General features: G+C 42.8%; 1 protein-coding gene across 1 annotated transcript in view; it reads left to right on the top strand.

Moving 5' to 3' along the window:
* The window catches only part of LOC135509384 (chondroitin sulfate proteoglycan 4-like), a 75,554-nt gene that overhangs the window by 24,418 nt on the left and 34,292 nt on the right, over nt 1-16,844 (top strand). The window contains exons 3-5 of the mRNA XM_064930048.1: nt 9,827-12,873; nt 13,542-13,711; nt 15,929-16,317. Coding sequence (XP_064786120.1) covers nt 9,827-12,873; nt 13,542-13,711; nt 15,929-16,317 — 3,606 coding nt within the window. The remainder of the gene's footprint in view (nt 1-9,826; nt 12,874-13,541; nt 13,712-15,928; nt 16,318-16,844) is intronic.

The following is a 16,844-nucleotide window of genomic DNA, read 5'->3' as shown; positions in this document are numbered from 1 at the left end:
ATTTAACCAGGTAGGCAAGTTGAGAACACCTTTATTTAACCAGGTAGGCAAGTTGAGAACCCCTTTATTTAACCAGGTAGGCTAGTTGAGAACCCCTTTATTTAACCAGGTAGGCAAGTTGAGAACACCTTTATTTAACCAGGTAGGCTAGTAGGGGAACACCTTTATTTAACCAGGTAGGCAAGTTGAGAACACCTTTATTTAACCAGGTAGACTAGTTGAGAACCCCTTTATTTAACCAGGTAGGCAAGTTGAGAACACCTTTATTTAACCAGGTAGGCAAGTTGAGAACACCTTTATTTAACCAGGTAGGCAAGTTGAGAACACCTTTATTTAACCAGGTAGGCAAGTTGAGAACCCCTTTATTTAACCAGGTAGGCCAGTTGAGAAAACCTTTATTTAACCAGGTAGGCAAGTTGAGAACACCTTTATTTAACCAGGTAGGCAAGTTGAGAACCCCTTTATTTAACCAGGTAGGCAAGTTGAGAACACCTTTATTTAACCAGGTAGGCAAGTTGAGAACACCTTTATTTAACCAGGTAGGCAAGTTGAGAACCCCTTTATTTAACCAGGTAGGCTAGTTGAGAACCCCTTTATTTAACCAGGTAGGCAAGTTGAGAACACCTTTATTTAACCAGGTAGGCAAGTTGAGAACACCTTTATTTAACCAGGTAGGCAAGTTGAGAACACCTTTATTTAACCAGGTAGGCAAGTTGAGAACACCTTTATTTAACCAGGTAGGCAAGTTGAGAACCCCTTTATTTAACCAGGTAGGCTAGTTGAGAACACCTTTATTTAACCAGGTAGGCAAGTTGAGAACACCTTTATTTAACCAGGTAGGCAAGTTGAGAACACCTTCATTTAACCAGGTAGGCAAGTTGAGAACCCCTTTATTTAACCAGGTAGGCTAGTTGAGAACACCTTTATTTAACCAGGTAGGCAAGTTGAGAACACCTTTATTTAACCAGGTAGGCCAGTTGAGAACACCTTTATTTAACCAGGTAGGCTAGTAGGGGAACACCTTTATTTAACCAGGTAGGCAAGTTGAGAACACCTTTATTTAACCAGGTAGGCAAGTTGAGAACACCTTTATTTAACCAGGTAGGCTAGTAGGGGAACACCTTTATTTAACCAGGTAGGCAAGTTGAGAACACCTTTATTTAACCAGGTAGGCAAGTTGAGAACCCCTTTATTTAACCAGGTAGGCTAGTTGAGAACACCTTTATTTAACCAGGTAGGCAAGTTGAGAACACCTTTATTTAACCAGGTAGGCAAGTTGAGAACACCTTTATTTAACCAGGTAGGCTAGTAGGGGAACACCTTTATTTAACCAGGTAGGCAAGTTGAGAACACCTTTATTTAACCAGGTAGGCAAGTTGAGAACCCCTTTATTTAACCAGGTAGACTAGTTGAGAACCCCTTTATTTAACCAGGTAGGCAAGTTGAGAACACCTTTATTTAACCAGGTAGGCTAGTAGGGGAACACCTTTATTTAACCAGGTAGGCAAGTTGAGAACACCTTTATTTAACCAGGTAGGCAAGTTGAGAACCCCTTTATTTAACCAGGTAGGCTAGTTGAGAACCCCTTTATTTAACCAGGTAGGCAAGTTGAGAACACCTTTATTTAACCAGGTAGGCTAGTAGGGGAACACCTTTATTTAACCAGGTAGGCAAGTTGAGAACACCTTTATTTAACCAGGTAGGCAAGTTGAGAACCCCTTTATTTAACCAGGTAGGCTAGTTGAGAACCCCTTTATTTAACAAGGTAGGCAAGTTGAGAACACCTTTATTTAACCAGGTAGGCAAGTTGAGAACACCTTTATTTAACCAGGTAGGCAAGTTGAGAACACCTTTATTTAACCAGGTAGGCAAGTTGAGAACACCTTTATTTAACCAGGTAGGCAAGTTGAGAACACCTTTATTTAACCAGGTAGGCAAGTTGAGAACACCTTTATTTAACCAGGTAGGCCAGTTGAGAAAACCTTTATTTAACCAGGTAGGCAAGTTGAGAACACCTTTATTTAACCAGGTAGGCAAGTTGAGAACCCCTTTATTTAACCAGGTAGGCAAGTTGAGAACACCTTTATTTAACCAGGTAGGCAAGTTGAGAACACCTTTATTTAACCAGGTAGGCAAGTTGAGAACCCCTTTATTTAACCAGGTAGGCTAGTTGAGAACCCCTTTATTTAACCAGGTAGGCAAGTTGAGAACACCTTTATTTAACCAGGTAGGCAAGTTGAGAACCCCTTTATTTAACCAGGTAGGCAAGTTGAGAACCCCTTTATTTAACCAGGTAGGCTAGTTGAGAACACCTTTATTTAACCAGGTAGGCAAGTTGAGAACACCTTTATTTAACCAGGTAGGCAAGTTGAGAACACCTTTATTTAACCAGGTAGGCAAGTTGAGAACACCTTTATTTAACCAGGTAGGCAAGTTGAGAACCCCTTTATTTAACCAGGTAGGCTAGTTGAGAACCCCTTTATTTAACCAGGTAGGCAAGTTGAGAACACCTTTATTTAACCAGGTAGGCCAGTTGAGAACACCTTTATTTAACCAGGTAGGCTAGTTGAGAACACCTTTATTTAACCAGGTAGGCAAGTTGAGAACACCTTTATTTAACCAGGTAGGCCAGTTGAGAACACCTTTATTTAACCAGGTAGGCTAGTAGGGGAACACCTTTATTTAACCAGGTAGGCAAGTTGAGAACACCTTTATTTAACCAGGTAGGCAAGTTGAGAACCCCTTTATTTAACCAGGTAGTCTAGTTGAGAACACCTTTATTTAACCAGGTAGGCAAGTTGAGAACACCTTTATTTAACCAGGTAGGCAAGTTGAGAACACCTTTATTTAACCAGGTAGGCAAGTTGAGAACCCCTTTATTTAACCAGGTAGGCAAGTTGAGAACACCTTTATTTAACCAGGTAGGCAAGTTGAGAACACCTTTATTTAACCAGGTAGGCAAGTTGAGAACCCCTTTATTTAACCAGGTAGGCTAGTTGAGAACACCTTTATTTAACCAGGTAGGCAAGTTGAGAACCCCTTTATTTAACCAGGTAGGCTAGTTGAGAACACCTTTATTTAACCAGGTAGGCAAGTTGAGAACACCTTTATTTAACCAGGTAGGCCAGTTGAGAACACCTTTATTTAACCAGGTAGGCTAGTTGAGAACACCTTTATTTAACCAGGTAGGCAAGTTGAGAACACCTTTATTTAACCAGGTAGGCCAGTTGAGAACACCTTTATTTAACCAGGTAGGCTAGTAGGGGAACACCTTTATTTAACCAGGTAGGCAAGTTGAGAACACCTTTATTTAACCAGGTAGGCAAGTTGAGAACCCCTTTATTTAACCAGGTAGTCTAGTTGAGAACACCTTTATTTAACCAGGTAGGCAAGTTGAGAACACCTTTATTTAACCAGGTAGGCAAGTTGAGAACACCTTTATTTAACCAGGTAGGCAAGTTGAGAACACCTTTATTTAACCAGGTAGGCAAGTTGAGAACCCCTTTATTTAACCAGGTAGGCTAGTTGAGAACCCCTTTATTTAACCAGGTAGGCAAGTTGAGAACACCTTTATTTAACCAGGTAGGCTAGTAGGGGAACACCTTTATTTAACCAGGTAGGCAAGTTGAGAACCCCTTTATTTAACCAGGTAGGCAAGTTGAGAACCCCTTTATTTAACCAGGTAGGCTAGTTGAGAACCCTTTATTTAACCAGGTAGGCAAGTTGAGAACACCTTTATTTAACCAGGTAGGCAAGTTGAGAACACCTTTATTTAACCAGGTAGGCAAGTTGAGAACACCTTTATTTAACCAGGTAGGCAAGTTGAGAACCCCTTTATTTAACCAGGTAGGCTAGTTGAGAACCCCTTTATTTAACCAGGTAGGCAAGTTGAGAACACCTTTATTTAACCAGGTAGGCAAGTTGAGAACACCTTTATTTAACCAGGTAGGCAAGTTGAGAACACCTTTATTTGACCAGGTAGGCAAGTTGAGAACACCTTTATTTAACCAGGTAGGCAAGTTGAGAACACCTTTATTTAACCAGGTAGGCAAGTTGAGAACACCTTTATTTAACCAGGTAGGCCAGTTGAGAAAACCTTTATTTAACCAGGTAGGCAAGTTGAGAACACCTTTATTTAACCAGGTAGGCAAGTTGAGAACCCCTTTATTTAACCAGGTAGGCAAGTTGAGAAAACCTTTATTTAACCAGGTAGGCAAGTTGAGAACACCTTTATTTAACCAGGTAGGCAAGTTGAGAACCCCTTTATTTAACCAGGTAGGCTAGTTGAGAACTCCTTTATTTAACCAGGTAGGCAAGTTGAGAACACCTTTATTTAACCAGGTAGGCAAGTTGAGAACACCTTTATTTAACCAGGTAGGCAAGTTGAGAACACCTTTATTTAACCAGGTAGGCAAGTTGAGAACACCTTTATTTAACCAGGTAGGCAAGTTGAGAACACCTTTATTTAACCAGGTAGGCAAGTTGAGAACACCTTTATTTAACCAGGTAGGCAAGTTGAGAACACCTTTATTTAACCAGGTAGGCAAGTTGAGAACCCCTTTATTTAACCAGGTAGGCAAGTTGAGAACACCTTTATTTAACCAGGTAGGCAAGTTGAGAACACCTTCATTTAACCAGGTAGGCAAGTTGAGAACCCTTTATTTAACCAGGTAGGCTAGTTGAGAACACCTTTATTTAACCAGGTAGGCAAGTTGAGAACACCTTTATTTAACCAGGTAGGCCAGTTGAGAACACCTTTATTTAACCAGGTAGGCTAGTAGGGGAACACCTTTATTTAACCAGGTAGGCAAGTTGAGAACACCTTTATTTAACCAGGTAGGCAAGTTGAGAACACCTTTATTTAACCAGGTAGGCTAGTAGGGGAACACCTTTATTTAACCAGGTAGGCAAGTTGAGAACACCTTTATTTAACCAGGTAGGCTAGTAGGGGAACACCTTTATTTAACCAGGTAGGCAAGTTGAGAACACCTTTATTTAACCAGGTAGGCAAGTTGAGAACACCTTTATTTAACCAGGTAGGCAAGTTGAGAACCCCTTTATTTAACCAGGTAGGCAAGTTGAGAACACCTTTATTTAACCAGGTAGGCAAGTTGAGAACACCTTCATTTAACCAGGTAGGCAAGTTGAGAACCCCTTTATTTAACCAGGTAGGCTAGTTGAGAACACCTTTATTTAACCAGGTAGGCAAGTTGAGAACACCTTTATTTAACCAGGTAGGCCAGTTGAGAACACCTTTATTTAACCAGGTAGGCTAGTAGGGGAACACCTTTATTTAACCAGGTAGGCAAGTTGAGAACACCTTTATTTAACCAGGTAGGCAAGTTGAGAACACCTTTATTTAACCAGGTAGGCAAGTTGAGAACACCTTTATTTAACCAGGTAGGCTAGTAGGGGAACACCTTTATTTAACCAGGTAGGCAAGTTGAGAACACCTTTATTTAACCAGGTAGGCAAGTTGAGAACCCTTTATTTAACCAGGTAGGCTAGTTGAGAACCCTTTATTTAACAAGGTAGGCAAGTTGAGAACACCTTTATTTAACCAGGTAGGCAAGTTGAGAACACCTTTATTTAACCAGGTAGGCAAGTTGAGAACACCTTTATTTAACCAGGTAGGCAAGTTGAGAACACCTTTATTTAACCAGGTAGGCAAGTTGAGAACACCTTTATTTAACCAGGTAGGCAAGTTGAGAACACCTTTATTTAACCAGGTAGGCCAGTTGAGAAAACCTTTATTTAACCAGGTAGGCAAGTTGAGAACACCTTTATTTAACCAGGTAGGCAAGTTGAGAACCCCTTTATTTAACCAGGTAGGCAAGTTGAGAACACCTTTATTTAACCAGGTAGGCAAGTTGAGAACACCTTTATTTAACCAGGTAGGCAAGTTGAGAACCCCTTTATTTAACCAGGTAGGCTAGTTGAGAACCCTTTATTTAACCAGGTAGGCAAGTTGAGAACACCTTTATTTAACCAGGTAGGCAAGTTGAGAACACCTTTATTTAACCAGGTAGGCAAGTTGAGAACACCTTTATTTAACCAGGTAGGCAAGTTGAGAACACCTTTATTTAACCAGGTAGGCAAGTTGAGAACACCTTTATTTAACCAGGTAGGCAAGTTGAGAACACCTTTATTTAACCAGGTAGGCAAGTTGAGAACACCTTTATTTAACCAGGTAGGCAAGTTGAGAATACCTTTATTTAACCAGGTAGGCAAGTTGAGAACACCTTTATTTAACCAGGTAGGCAAGTTGAGAACACCTTTATTTAACCAGGTAGGCAAGTTGAGAACCCCTTTATTTAACCAGGTAGGCTAGTTGAGAACACCTTTATTTAACCAGGTAGGCAAGTTGAGAACACCTTTATTTAACCAGGTAGGCAAGTTGAGAACACCTTTATTTAACCAGGTAGGCAAGTTGAGAACACCTTTATTTAACCAGGTAGGCAAGTTGAGAACCCTTTATTTAACCAGGTAGGCTAGTTGAGAACACCTTTATTTAACCAGGTAGGCAAGTTGAGAACACCTTTATTTAACCAGGTAGGCCAGTTGAGAACACCTTTATTTAACCAGGTAGGCTAGTTGAGAACACCTTTATTTAACCAGGTAGGCAAGTTGAGAACACCTTTATTTAACCAGGTAGGCCAGTTGAGAACACCTTTATTTAACCAGGTAGGCTAGTAGGGGAACACCTTTATTTAACCAGGTAGGCAAGTTGAGAACACCTTTATTTAACCAGGTAGGCAAGTTGAGAACCCCTTTATTTAACCAGGTAGGCTAGTTGAGAACACCTTTATTTAACCAGGTAGGCAAGTTGAGAACACCTTTATTTAACCAGGTAGGCAAGTTGAGAACACCTTTATTTAACCAGGTAGGCAAGTTGAGAACACCTTTATTTAACCAGGTAGGCAAGTTGAGAACCCTTTATTTAACCAGGTAGGCTAGTTGAGAACCCCTTTATTTAACCAGGTAGGCAAGTTGAGAACACCTTTATTTAACCAGGTAGGCTAGTAGGGGAACACCTTTATTTAACCAGGTAGGCAAGTTGAGAACCCCTTTATTTAACCAGGTAGGCAAGTTGAGAACCCCTTTATTTAACCAGGTAGGCTAGTTGAGAACCCCTTTATTTAACCAGGTAGGCAAGTTGAGAACACCTTTATTTAACCAGGTAGGCAAGTTGAGAACACCTTTATTTAACCAGGTAGGCAAGTTGAGAACACCTTTATTTAACCAGGTAGGCAAGTTGAGAACCCCTTTATTTAACCAGGTAGGCTAGTTGAGAACCCTTTATTTAACCAGGTAGGCAAGTTGAGAACACCTTTATTTAACCAGGTAGGCAAGTTGAGAACACCTTTATTTAACCAGGTAGGCAAGTTGAGAACACCTTTATTTGACCAGGTAGGCAAGTTGAGAACACCTTTATTTAACCAGGTAGGCAAGTTGAGAACACCTTTATTTAACCAGGTAGGCAAGTTGAGAACACCTTTATTTAACCAGGTAGGCCAGTTGAGAAAACCTTTATTTAACCAGGTAGGCAAGTTGAGAACACCTTTATTTAACCAGGTAGGCAAGTTGAGAACCCTTTATTTAACCAGGTAGGCAAGTTGAGAACACCTTTATTTAACCAGGTAGGCAAGTTGAGAACACCTTTATTTAACCAGGTAGGCAAGTTGAGAACCCCTTTATTTAACCAGGTAGGCTAGTTGAGAACCCCTTTATTTAACCAGGTAGGCAAGTTGAGAACACCTTTATTTAACCAGGTAGGCAAGTTGAGAACACCTTTATTTAACCAGGTAGGCAAGTTGAGAACACCTTTATTTAACCAGGTAGGCAAGTTGAGAACACCTTTATTTAACCAGGTAGGCAAGTTGAGAACACCTTTATTTAACCAGGTAGGCAAGTTGAGAACACCTTTATTTAACCAGGTAGGCAAGTTGAGAACACCTTTATTTAACCAGGTAGGCAAGTTGAGAACCCCTTTATTTAACCAGGTAGGCTAGTTGAGAACCCCTTTATTTAACCAGGTAGGCAAGTTGAGAACACCTTTATTTAACCAGGTAGGCAAGTTGAGAACACCTTTATTTAACCAGGTAGGCAAGTTGAGAACACCTTTATTTAACCAGGTAGGCAAGTTGAGAACACCTTTATTTAACCAGGTAGGCAAGTTGAGAACACCTTTATTTAACCAGGTAGGCAAGTTGAGAACACCTTTATTTAACCAGGTAGGCAAGTTGAGAACACCTTTATTTAACCAGGTAGGCAAGTTGAGAACACCTTTATTTAACCAGGTAGGCAAGTTGAGAACACCTTTATTTAACCAGGTAGGCAAGTTGAGAACACCTTTATTTAACCTGGTAGGCAAGTTGAGAACCCCTTTATTTAACCAGGTAGGCAAGTTGAGAACACCTTTATTTAACCAGGTAGGCAAGTTGAGAACACCTTTATTTAACCAGGTAGGCTAGTTGAGAACACCTTTATTTAACCAGGTAGGCAAGTTGAGAACACCTTTATTTAACCAGGTAGGCAAGTTGAGAACACCTTTATTTAACCAGGTAGGCTAGTTGAGAACCCCTTTATTTAACCAGGTAGGCAAGTTGAGAACACCTTTATTTAACCAGGTAGGCAAGTTGAGAACACCTTTATTTAACCAGGTAGGCAAGTTGAGAACACCTTTATTTAACCAGGTAGGCAAGTTGAGAACACCTTTATTTAACCAGGTAGGCAAGTTGAGAACCCCTTTATTTAACCAGGTAGGCTAGTTGAGAACCCCTTTATTTAACCAGGTAGGCAAGTTGAGAACCCCTTTATTTAACCAGGTAGGCAAGTTGAGAACACCTTTATTTAACCAGGTAGGCAAGTTGAGAACACCTTTATTTAACCAGGTAGGCAAGTTGAGAACAAGTTCTCATTTACAATTGCGACCTGGCCAAGATAAAGCAAAGCAGTTCGACACATACAACAACACAGAGTTACACATGGAGCAAAACAAACATACAGTCAATAATACAGTATAAACAAGTCTATATACGATGTGAGCAAATGAGGTGAGATATGCGAGGTAAAGGCAAAAAAAGGCCATGGTGGCGAAGTAAATACAATATAGCAAGTAAAACACTGGAATGGTAGATTTGAGGTGGAAGAATGTGCAAAGTAGAAATAAAAATAATGGGGTGCAAAGGAGCAAAAATAAATAAATAAATTAAATACTGTAGGGAAAGAGGTAGTTGTTTGGGCTAAATTATAGGTGGGCTATGTACAGGTGCAGTAATCTGTGAGCTGCTCTGACAGTTGGTGCTTAAAGCTAGTGAGGGAGATAAGTGTTTCCAATGCTTTTTGTCGTTCGTTCATATTCATGAGGATAACACGTGTCAGGGTGGTTATTCCCCATATCCAGCCGATGCTGAGAATGGCTCTGATGGGATATACAGTCAAATTGAATATGTTCTTATTCTAATGCTAAGAATGAATAGAAACGAAATGAAAAGGGATATTTTTTCTCAGTAAAATATACATACTACTAAATAGTATTGTAGTTATGCAATGTTAGTGACAGTGACTAAACACAATGTGTGTCTGGCTCAGTGGAGATGTGCTGTTCAGTCTTGTTCTTAGTCCTAAGGTCAGCTCTGTCTCGAGGCAACAAATGTGATTGGTTAAGTTTAGGAAATAAATGTGGGTGATTATGTATAGGCAAGTAATTCCAATTGGTTACGATTAGGCTTAATGGTTGGGTTAGGTTTTCGACAGTAAATGTTTAAGTTTAAACCTCCAGTTTATAGTGAGATATAATTCTCTTCTTCCTTCCTATGTTCAGGTGAAGCTGGACCTGGGGTCTGGTGAGAGGTTGCTGAGATCAGAGAGCAGCACCCAACTAAACGACCTGGCCTGGCACACTGCTGAGCTCCTCCACGACCGCCATAATGTCACCCTAACTATGGACCAGTACTCCCACACCAGCCTCAGGATGCCTGGGCACTGGTCTCAGAAGCAGGATCTTACCATCCAGGATGGGCTATACGTCGGTGGGTCTGGAGGCCTGGACAAGCTCTACCTACCCAATGACCTAACAGGATTCAGGGGGTGTGTGGACCAGGCTGTTTTCAACGAGAACAATATGTTATCGTCGTTGAGACCGTACGCTGGATTCAAGACTGTCTATGAGGTTTCTTTGGGCTGTAGTCCCCAGTTCTTTGCCGGCGAGGAGGATCCTGTTAGTTTCTTTAGTTCAAGAGCGTATGTCTCCCTGCCACCCTGGAACGTCTCCCACAACCAGCAAGAGGGGCTGTTTGAGTGTGTGGTTCACACCTCGGCTAAAGAGGGGATTGTCTTGTACAACTCGGCCAGACAAGGGGACTTTGTGGCAGTTGAAATCCAAGAGGGGCTGCTGGTGGCCATCGTGGGTAAAGGAGGCACCAAGACAGAACTTAAATCCCTCACCTTTGTCAATGACAGGAACTGGCATTCAGTGAAGATGTTCTTTACCCCCAAGACCCTACAGCTGACAGTGGACAAGGAGACGGTGAAGACTAGCATCAGCTCTCGCTCCAAGGGACTTCAGCTAAGAGGGTCGCTGTTTGTGGGGGGCATTGATGACAGCACACGTTCAGAAGTCAGGAAGATGGGTCTGGTGTCTGTGTTGGGAAACAGAGTCCGAGGAGGTTCTTTTAAGGGCTGCCTGAAGGACATGAAAGTCAATGGGGTCATGATGGGTCTGCCTAATGCTGTAGTCACTAAAGATATATCAGTGGGCTGCGAGCCGGAGAAAGAACCAGAGCCCTCGACCACGATGGGTCCAACTACTATCCCGACTGTCCCCAACTCCCGGTTCGATCCCACTTCGGTCACCCCTACCCCAGAATTCCCTATGTTCACTCTGGCCAGGGGGCTGGACAAGAAGTACGGGGACAACTTCGTGCTGCTCAGGAACCTTGTAGTCTCAGAGGGCGGACGTGGGTCTCTAGAGTCCAAGCACATCAAGGTGCTCCTGGACTTCAAGAAGCTCGGGGTACGCCAGTCTCAGATCATGTTCCGGATCCAGGAGCAGCCGGTGCACGGTCAGATACGATTGGATGTGGACCAGGACCAAGAGGAGAACATCTTTAGCATGCTGGACCTGTGGCACGGCAGGGTGATGTACATCCACGGAGGATCAGAGGACCCAGAAGACTTTTTCACTTTCTCTATATTCTCTTCCTCCAGGAAGGAGGTTCCCACATACCTGCAGGGGACGAGAAGGTACCGCTACAACATCACAGTGACCCCCACCAATGATGCCCCAGAGCTCAGCCTGCCCCAGGGGAACCTTTTCGTCCTGTTGGAGAATTCTAGAAAACTCCTAAACAAAGAGGTGTTGAAAGCCACAGACATTGACAGCAACCACACCAACCTGGTCTTCTCCATCCTGGGGAACCTGAACCCTGACGCTGGTTATCTGGAGGTGGGAGATAACCCCGACACTGCAGTGACCACGTTCTCCCATTCTGATCTGGAGGAAGGGAAGGTGAACTATGTCCACACTGGGGTGAGGAACTCCAGGATCGTGCTGAGGGTCAGTGATGGAGACAAGGTGAGCAACACGGTGGTTCTGAGGATCATGGCCATAGGTTTGGAGTATAAGATCGCCAACAACACTGGGCTTGAGATCATTCAAGGTGAGGTAGCTGTGATCAGTAACAAGCACCTGGCCATTCAGACCAATGCCATGAATCAAGTGGTGGACATCCGATATGATGTCGTCAAGCCACCTCAGTATGGAGAACTTCAGAGGCTTCACTCCAGCGGAGAATGGAAGCCCACCGGTTCTTTCTCTCAAAGGCTGCTGGAGAAAGAACGCCTTCGGTACCTCAGCACTTTCCAAGAAATCCAGACAGCCACTGCTACGGATGACTTCAAATGCAAGGTCACTGTAGCAGGAAGAGTTGATACTGAACTGGTCTTTCCAGTCACAGTGAAGTGGGTACATTATAACCTAGTCAGGAACTTAATGGCCGATATTAATAAAGTTCGGAAAGTGACGTTGGACTCACAGTATCTTTATGCCACAGTGGACGTTGTGACACTATCCGAGGATGATCTTCACTTCAGAGTTCTCTCCTCGCCGAAGAAAGGACAACTTCTCCTTGTTAACGAGTTATTGAAGAAAAATTCAACTTTCAGCCAAAGAAATGTCACTGATCTAAAAGTTGTATATGAACTGGTCGACAGACCATACGAAGACACAAGTGACACGTTTAAATTCCAAGTGTTCTCCAAGCATGCTCAATCACAAAGTTACGATTTCCAGATCTCAATAAAAGCTGACGTCAACAGCGTATTTATAAGAAATCACAAACTATCTATAATGGAGGGAGAGAGTAAACTCATCACAAAGGCCGAGTTGTTTGCAGAGACACTCAGCACCAAGGAGCTGTACTACACCGTTACAAGTAGCCCCAAACACGGGAAGCTAGCACGCATCAACCTGTCCAACTCTAACGCCAGTTACAACAACATCCTAACGTTCAGCAACCAGGATCTCTTGGAGCAGTGCGTCATGTACATCCACGACGACACAGAGACCACTCAGGACCAGTTCACATTCATAGCCTCCACTAGTCAGGAGTCCAAATCCTCCGTCACGGACGATGAAGTCGGATCCAAAGAAGGGACGTTTAACATATCCATCCAGCTAGTTAATGACGAGAAGCCGGTGCGCGTTGTCGATAAAGTTTTCCATGTGGTGAGGGATGGGCAGCGGTTGCTCACCCTGGACGATCTATGTTACCATGACGCAGACTCGGACTTCAGCGACGGGCAGTTGGTCTACACGCGACGGGGAATCCCGATGGGAGACCTGGTTCTGGTGAACGACACCTCTCACAGGTATTTTCTCTTTTGTTTTTGTTTTTTGTACATATTAATGATATAATGTATTTTCACTGTCTATGGATGTTTTATATTGTCTCAAACCTATGCCCTTGGGGCGGCAGGGTAGCCTAGTGGTTAGAGTGTTGGACTAGCAACCGGAAGGCTGCAAGCTCAAATCCCTGAGCTGATAAGGTACAAATCTGTCGTTCTGCCCCTGAACAGGCAGTTAACCCACTGTTTCTAGGCCGTCATTGAAAATAAGAATTTGTTCTTAACTGACTTGCCTAGTTAAATAAAGTTAAAATTAAATCCATTGGTGGTCCACAATGTTGTTTTTACTCTTTAATATGTCTTGTCAATTGGCTATGTAGACTGGATGAGGAGGCTAGGCTCTGTAGCTTAAGACCACCTGGTGTGTTAGTGTTGTGGGCCACAGCAAGGAGTTTCACATCTCTCCTCTGGGACTCCCAGATGTTCCATGTAACTATTCCACAGCTGATTCAACTTGTCAACTTATCATCAAGCCCTTGAACAGATGAATCAGGAGAACTCAGCAGGGCTACAACAAATTACCGTGACTTCTGGAACGTCTGGGCTACAACCACTGGACTACAGAATACAACTGTTTTGTTGTATTGTGTGGAGTGACACTTTATTAAACTTTCCTGACCTCTTACCTCCAGGCTGTTCCAGTTCACCCAGAAGGAGCTGGAAGAGAAGAGAGTGTTGTTCCTCCATCGAGGCGTGAACTCCGGACGCTTCGTGCTCTTCGTGTCTGACGGGAAACACTTAGTCTCCACTCTGCTGGACGTCAGCGCCCACGACCCATTCCTGAGCCTCGGCAACAACACTGGTATATATTTCATATGTTATATGCAGAGTATTTTCCAATTGACCCTTTCGCTAAGCCCCAACTCCCTTTGGTTATTGTTACAACCTCGGACAACATTTTTCCCGGGAAGCCCGATTCCCTATTCAACCCGCTGGCCAAATCCCCTCACAATGATCTCAAACTGTGTTTCTAATATACATTGAACATTAATACAGACTACACTCTTGGGTATGTTGTCATTACAATTTGTTCACGGGAACCTGGTCAAATTTATAGTGTAGTTAGTCACTGAATAGCTGTCAGCACGAAGTCAATTCTATAACCCTTTTTGGAGTTAACTAGTGAATTCTATAACCCTTTTTGGAGCTAACTAGTCAATTCTATAACCCCTTTTGGAGCTAACTAGTCAATTCTATAACCCTTTTTGGAGCTAACTAGTGGTCTCGATTTGTATCCTGATGTCAACAGCAGATGGGGTGTTGTATTCATAACATAGCTAATTTAACTAGCTAACATATATCTTGAGAAAAACAAGTTATGTGGCTAGCTAGCTATCTTTAGCAACATTTGATGCTCAATGAAAGCTTGCTAACCAGCTGAGCTAGCAAACAATGGAACAATATATATATATTTTGTTACCCCTTTTTCTCCCCAATTTCGAGGTATCTAATTGGTAGAAGTTACTGTCTTGTCTCATCACTGCGACTCCCGTACGGACTCGGGAGAGGCGAAGGTGGAGAGCCATGCGTCCTCCGAAACACAACCCAACCAAGCCGCACTGCTTCTTGACACAACACACATCCAACCCGGAAGCCGCACCAATGTGTCGGAGGAAACACCGTACACCTAACGACCTGATCAGCGTGCACTGCGCCTGGCCCACCACAGGAGTCGCTAATGCGCGATGAGACAAGGATATCCCTGCCGGCCAAACCCTCCCTAATCCGGACGACGATGGGCCAATTGTGCTCCGCCCCATGGGCTTCCCGGTCGCGGCCGGCTGCGACAGCCTGGGCTCAATCCCAGAATCTCTGGTGGCACAGCTATCACTGCGATGCATTGCCTTAGACCACTGCACCACCCGGGAGGCCACGATAGTAACATTTTGGATTTGAAAAATACTTCAACATTTCCCCTACATTTCAGAAGTACTCCAGATGTACTGTTCTATTATTTAGCCGTGAAAACTCTGTTGTTGTCATAACCCTCACTGTCTTTCATGAGATAAAAACTCTGTTGTTGTCATAACCCTCACTGTCTTTCATGAGATTAAAACTCTGTTGTTGTCATAACCCTCACTGTCTTTCATGAGATTAAAACTCTGTTGTTGCCATAAACCTCACTGTCTTTCATGAGATTAAATCTCTGTTGTTGTCATAACCCTCACTGTCTTTCATGAGATTAAAACTCTGTTGTTGCCATAAACCCTCACTGTCTTTCATGAGATTAAAACTCTGTTGTTACCATAACCCTCACTGTCTTTCATGAGATTAAAACTCTGTTGTTGCCATAACCCTCACTGTCTTTCATGAGATTAAAACTCTGTTGTTGCCATAACCCTCACTGTCTTTCATGAGATTAAAACTCTGTTGTTGTCATAACCCTCACTGTCTTTCATGAGATTAAAACTCTGTTGTTGTCATAACCCTCACTGTCTTTCATGAGATTAAAACTCTATTGTTGCCATAACCCTCACTGTCTTTCATGAGATTAAAACTCTGTTGTTGCCATAACCCTCACTGTCTTTCATGAGATTAAAACTCTGTTGTTGCACTAACCCTCACTGTCTCATGAGATTAAAACTCTGTTGTTGTCATAACCCTCACTGTCTTTCATGAGATTAAAACTCTGTTGTTGCCCGAGATGTCGGACCCGACAACGGTTGCTATCCATTGGAGTGTTGCGATTGGTTGCCCAAAATTCTGCAGCGGGGTTTAGCAAAGAGTCAATTGAATCATTATGTAAAATGCCTTTGGAGTGTAGTCCGTCTTGCTTATTAAACTGCCCATTATTTTGCCCTTGTGTGAACAAAGACCACTGTGAAAGTGTCTGTTGATGTTATTGTATTCCCCCCCCCGCTACGATTAATTTTTTGTCATCCTCAATTATTGTTTCTGTGTGTTGTTGTAATGAGATGGCTGTGGCAACTCTTTTTTTCATTAATTTATTCATCCATCTATTCATTCATCCATCCATTTATTCATTGATTCATCCATGAATTAATTAATCCATTCACAGGTCTGTTGGTCCAGAAGGGAAAGGAAGTGACCGTAACCACCGGTAACTTCAGCGTCCTCACGAACCTCAATGTCCGTGATGACAGCGAAGTCACCTACAAGGTGTCCGAGCCTCCTAAGAACGGCTGGCTGTATCGCCACGGAAACATCTCAGTGGAGTTTACACAGCATGACCTGAAGAAGGGCCTCGTCTCGTATCGCCATGATGACAGCAAGAACCTGGCGGATTGGTTCAGTGTCACGGTTAAGGTTAAAGGTCATGTCCTGAATGCCAGAATCAACATTAAGGCTTACCTGGAGAGCCATCAGAGGCCCCCTATCCTCCAGCACAACAACACCTTACTGGTGGAGGAGAGCAAACCTGTGAAGATTGACGGGAGTAGACTGGAGGTATGTATGTTGTATGGGTTAGGGATGAATGGATGAATGATTGGATGGATGTATGAATGATTGGATGAATGATTGGATGGATGTATGAATGACTGGGTGGGTGGATGGATGGATGATTGGATGGGTGGATGGATGATTGGATGAATGATTGGATAGGTGGATGGATGAATGATTGGATGGATAAATGAGTGATTGGATGAACGATTGAATGGATGGATGGAGGAATGATTGGATAGATGAATGAATGATTGGATAGATGAATGAATTATTGGGTGGATGTATGATTGACTGGGTGGGCTGATGGATGGATGGATGAATGATTGGATGGATGAATGGATGGAAGGGTGGATGGATGGATGATTGGATGGATGTATGAATGATTGGATGGATTAATGAGTGATTGGATGGATGGATGAATGATTGGATGGATGAATGGATCGGTGAATGAATTAATTAATGATTGAATGAGTAACTGGGTTGGGAATGTGTTAGTGATTGACGTAGATTAGAATATATTTGTGTTTTGT

This window comes from Oncorhynchus masou, chromosome 1 (genome assembly GCF_036934945.1).
Source record: "Oncorhynchus masou masou isolate Uvic2021 chromosome 1, UVic_Omas_1.1, whole genome shotgun sequence".
NCBI classification, from domain to species: Eukaryota; Metazoa; Chordata; class Actinopteri; order Salmoniformes; family Salmonidae; genus Oncorhynchus; species Oncorhynchus masou.
The sequence above is the reverse complement of the archived record's forward strand: the minus strand, read 5'-3'. Positions and strand labels throughout refer to the sequence as shown.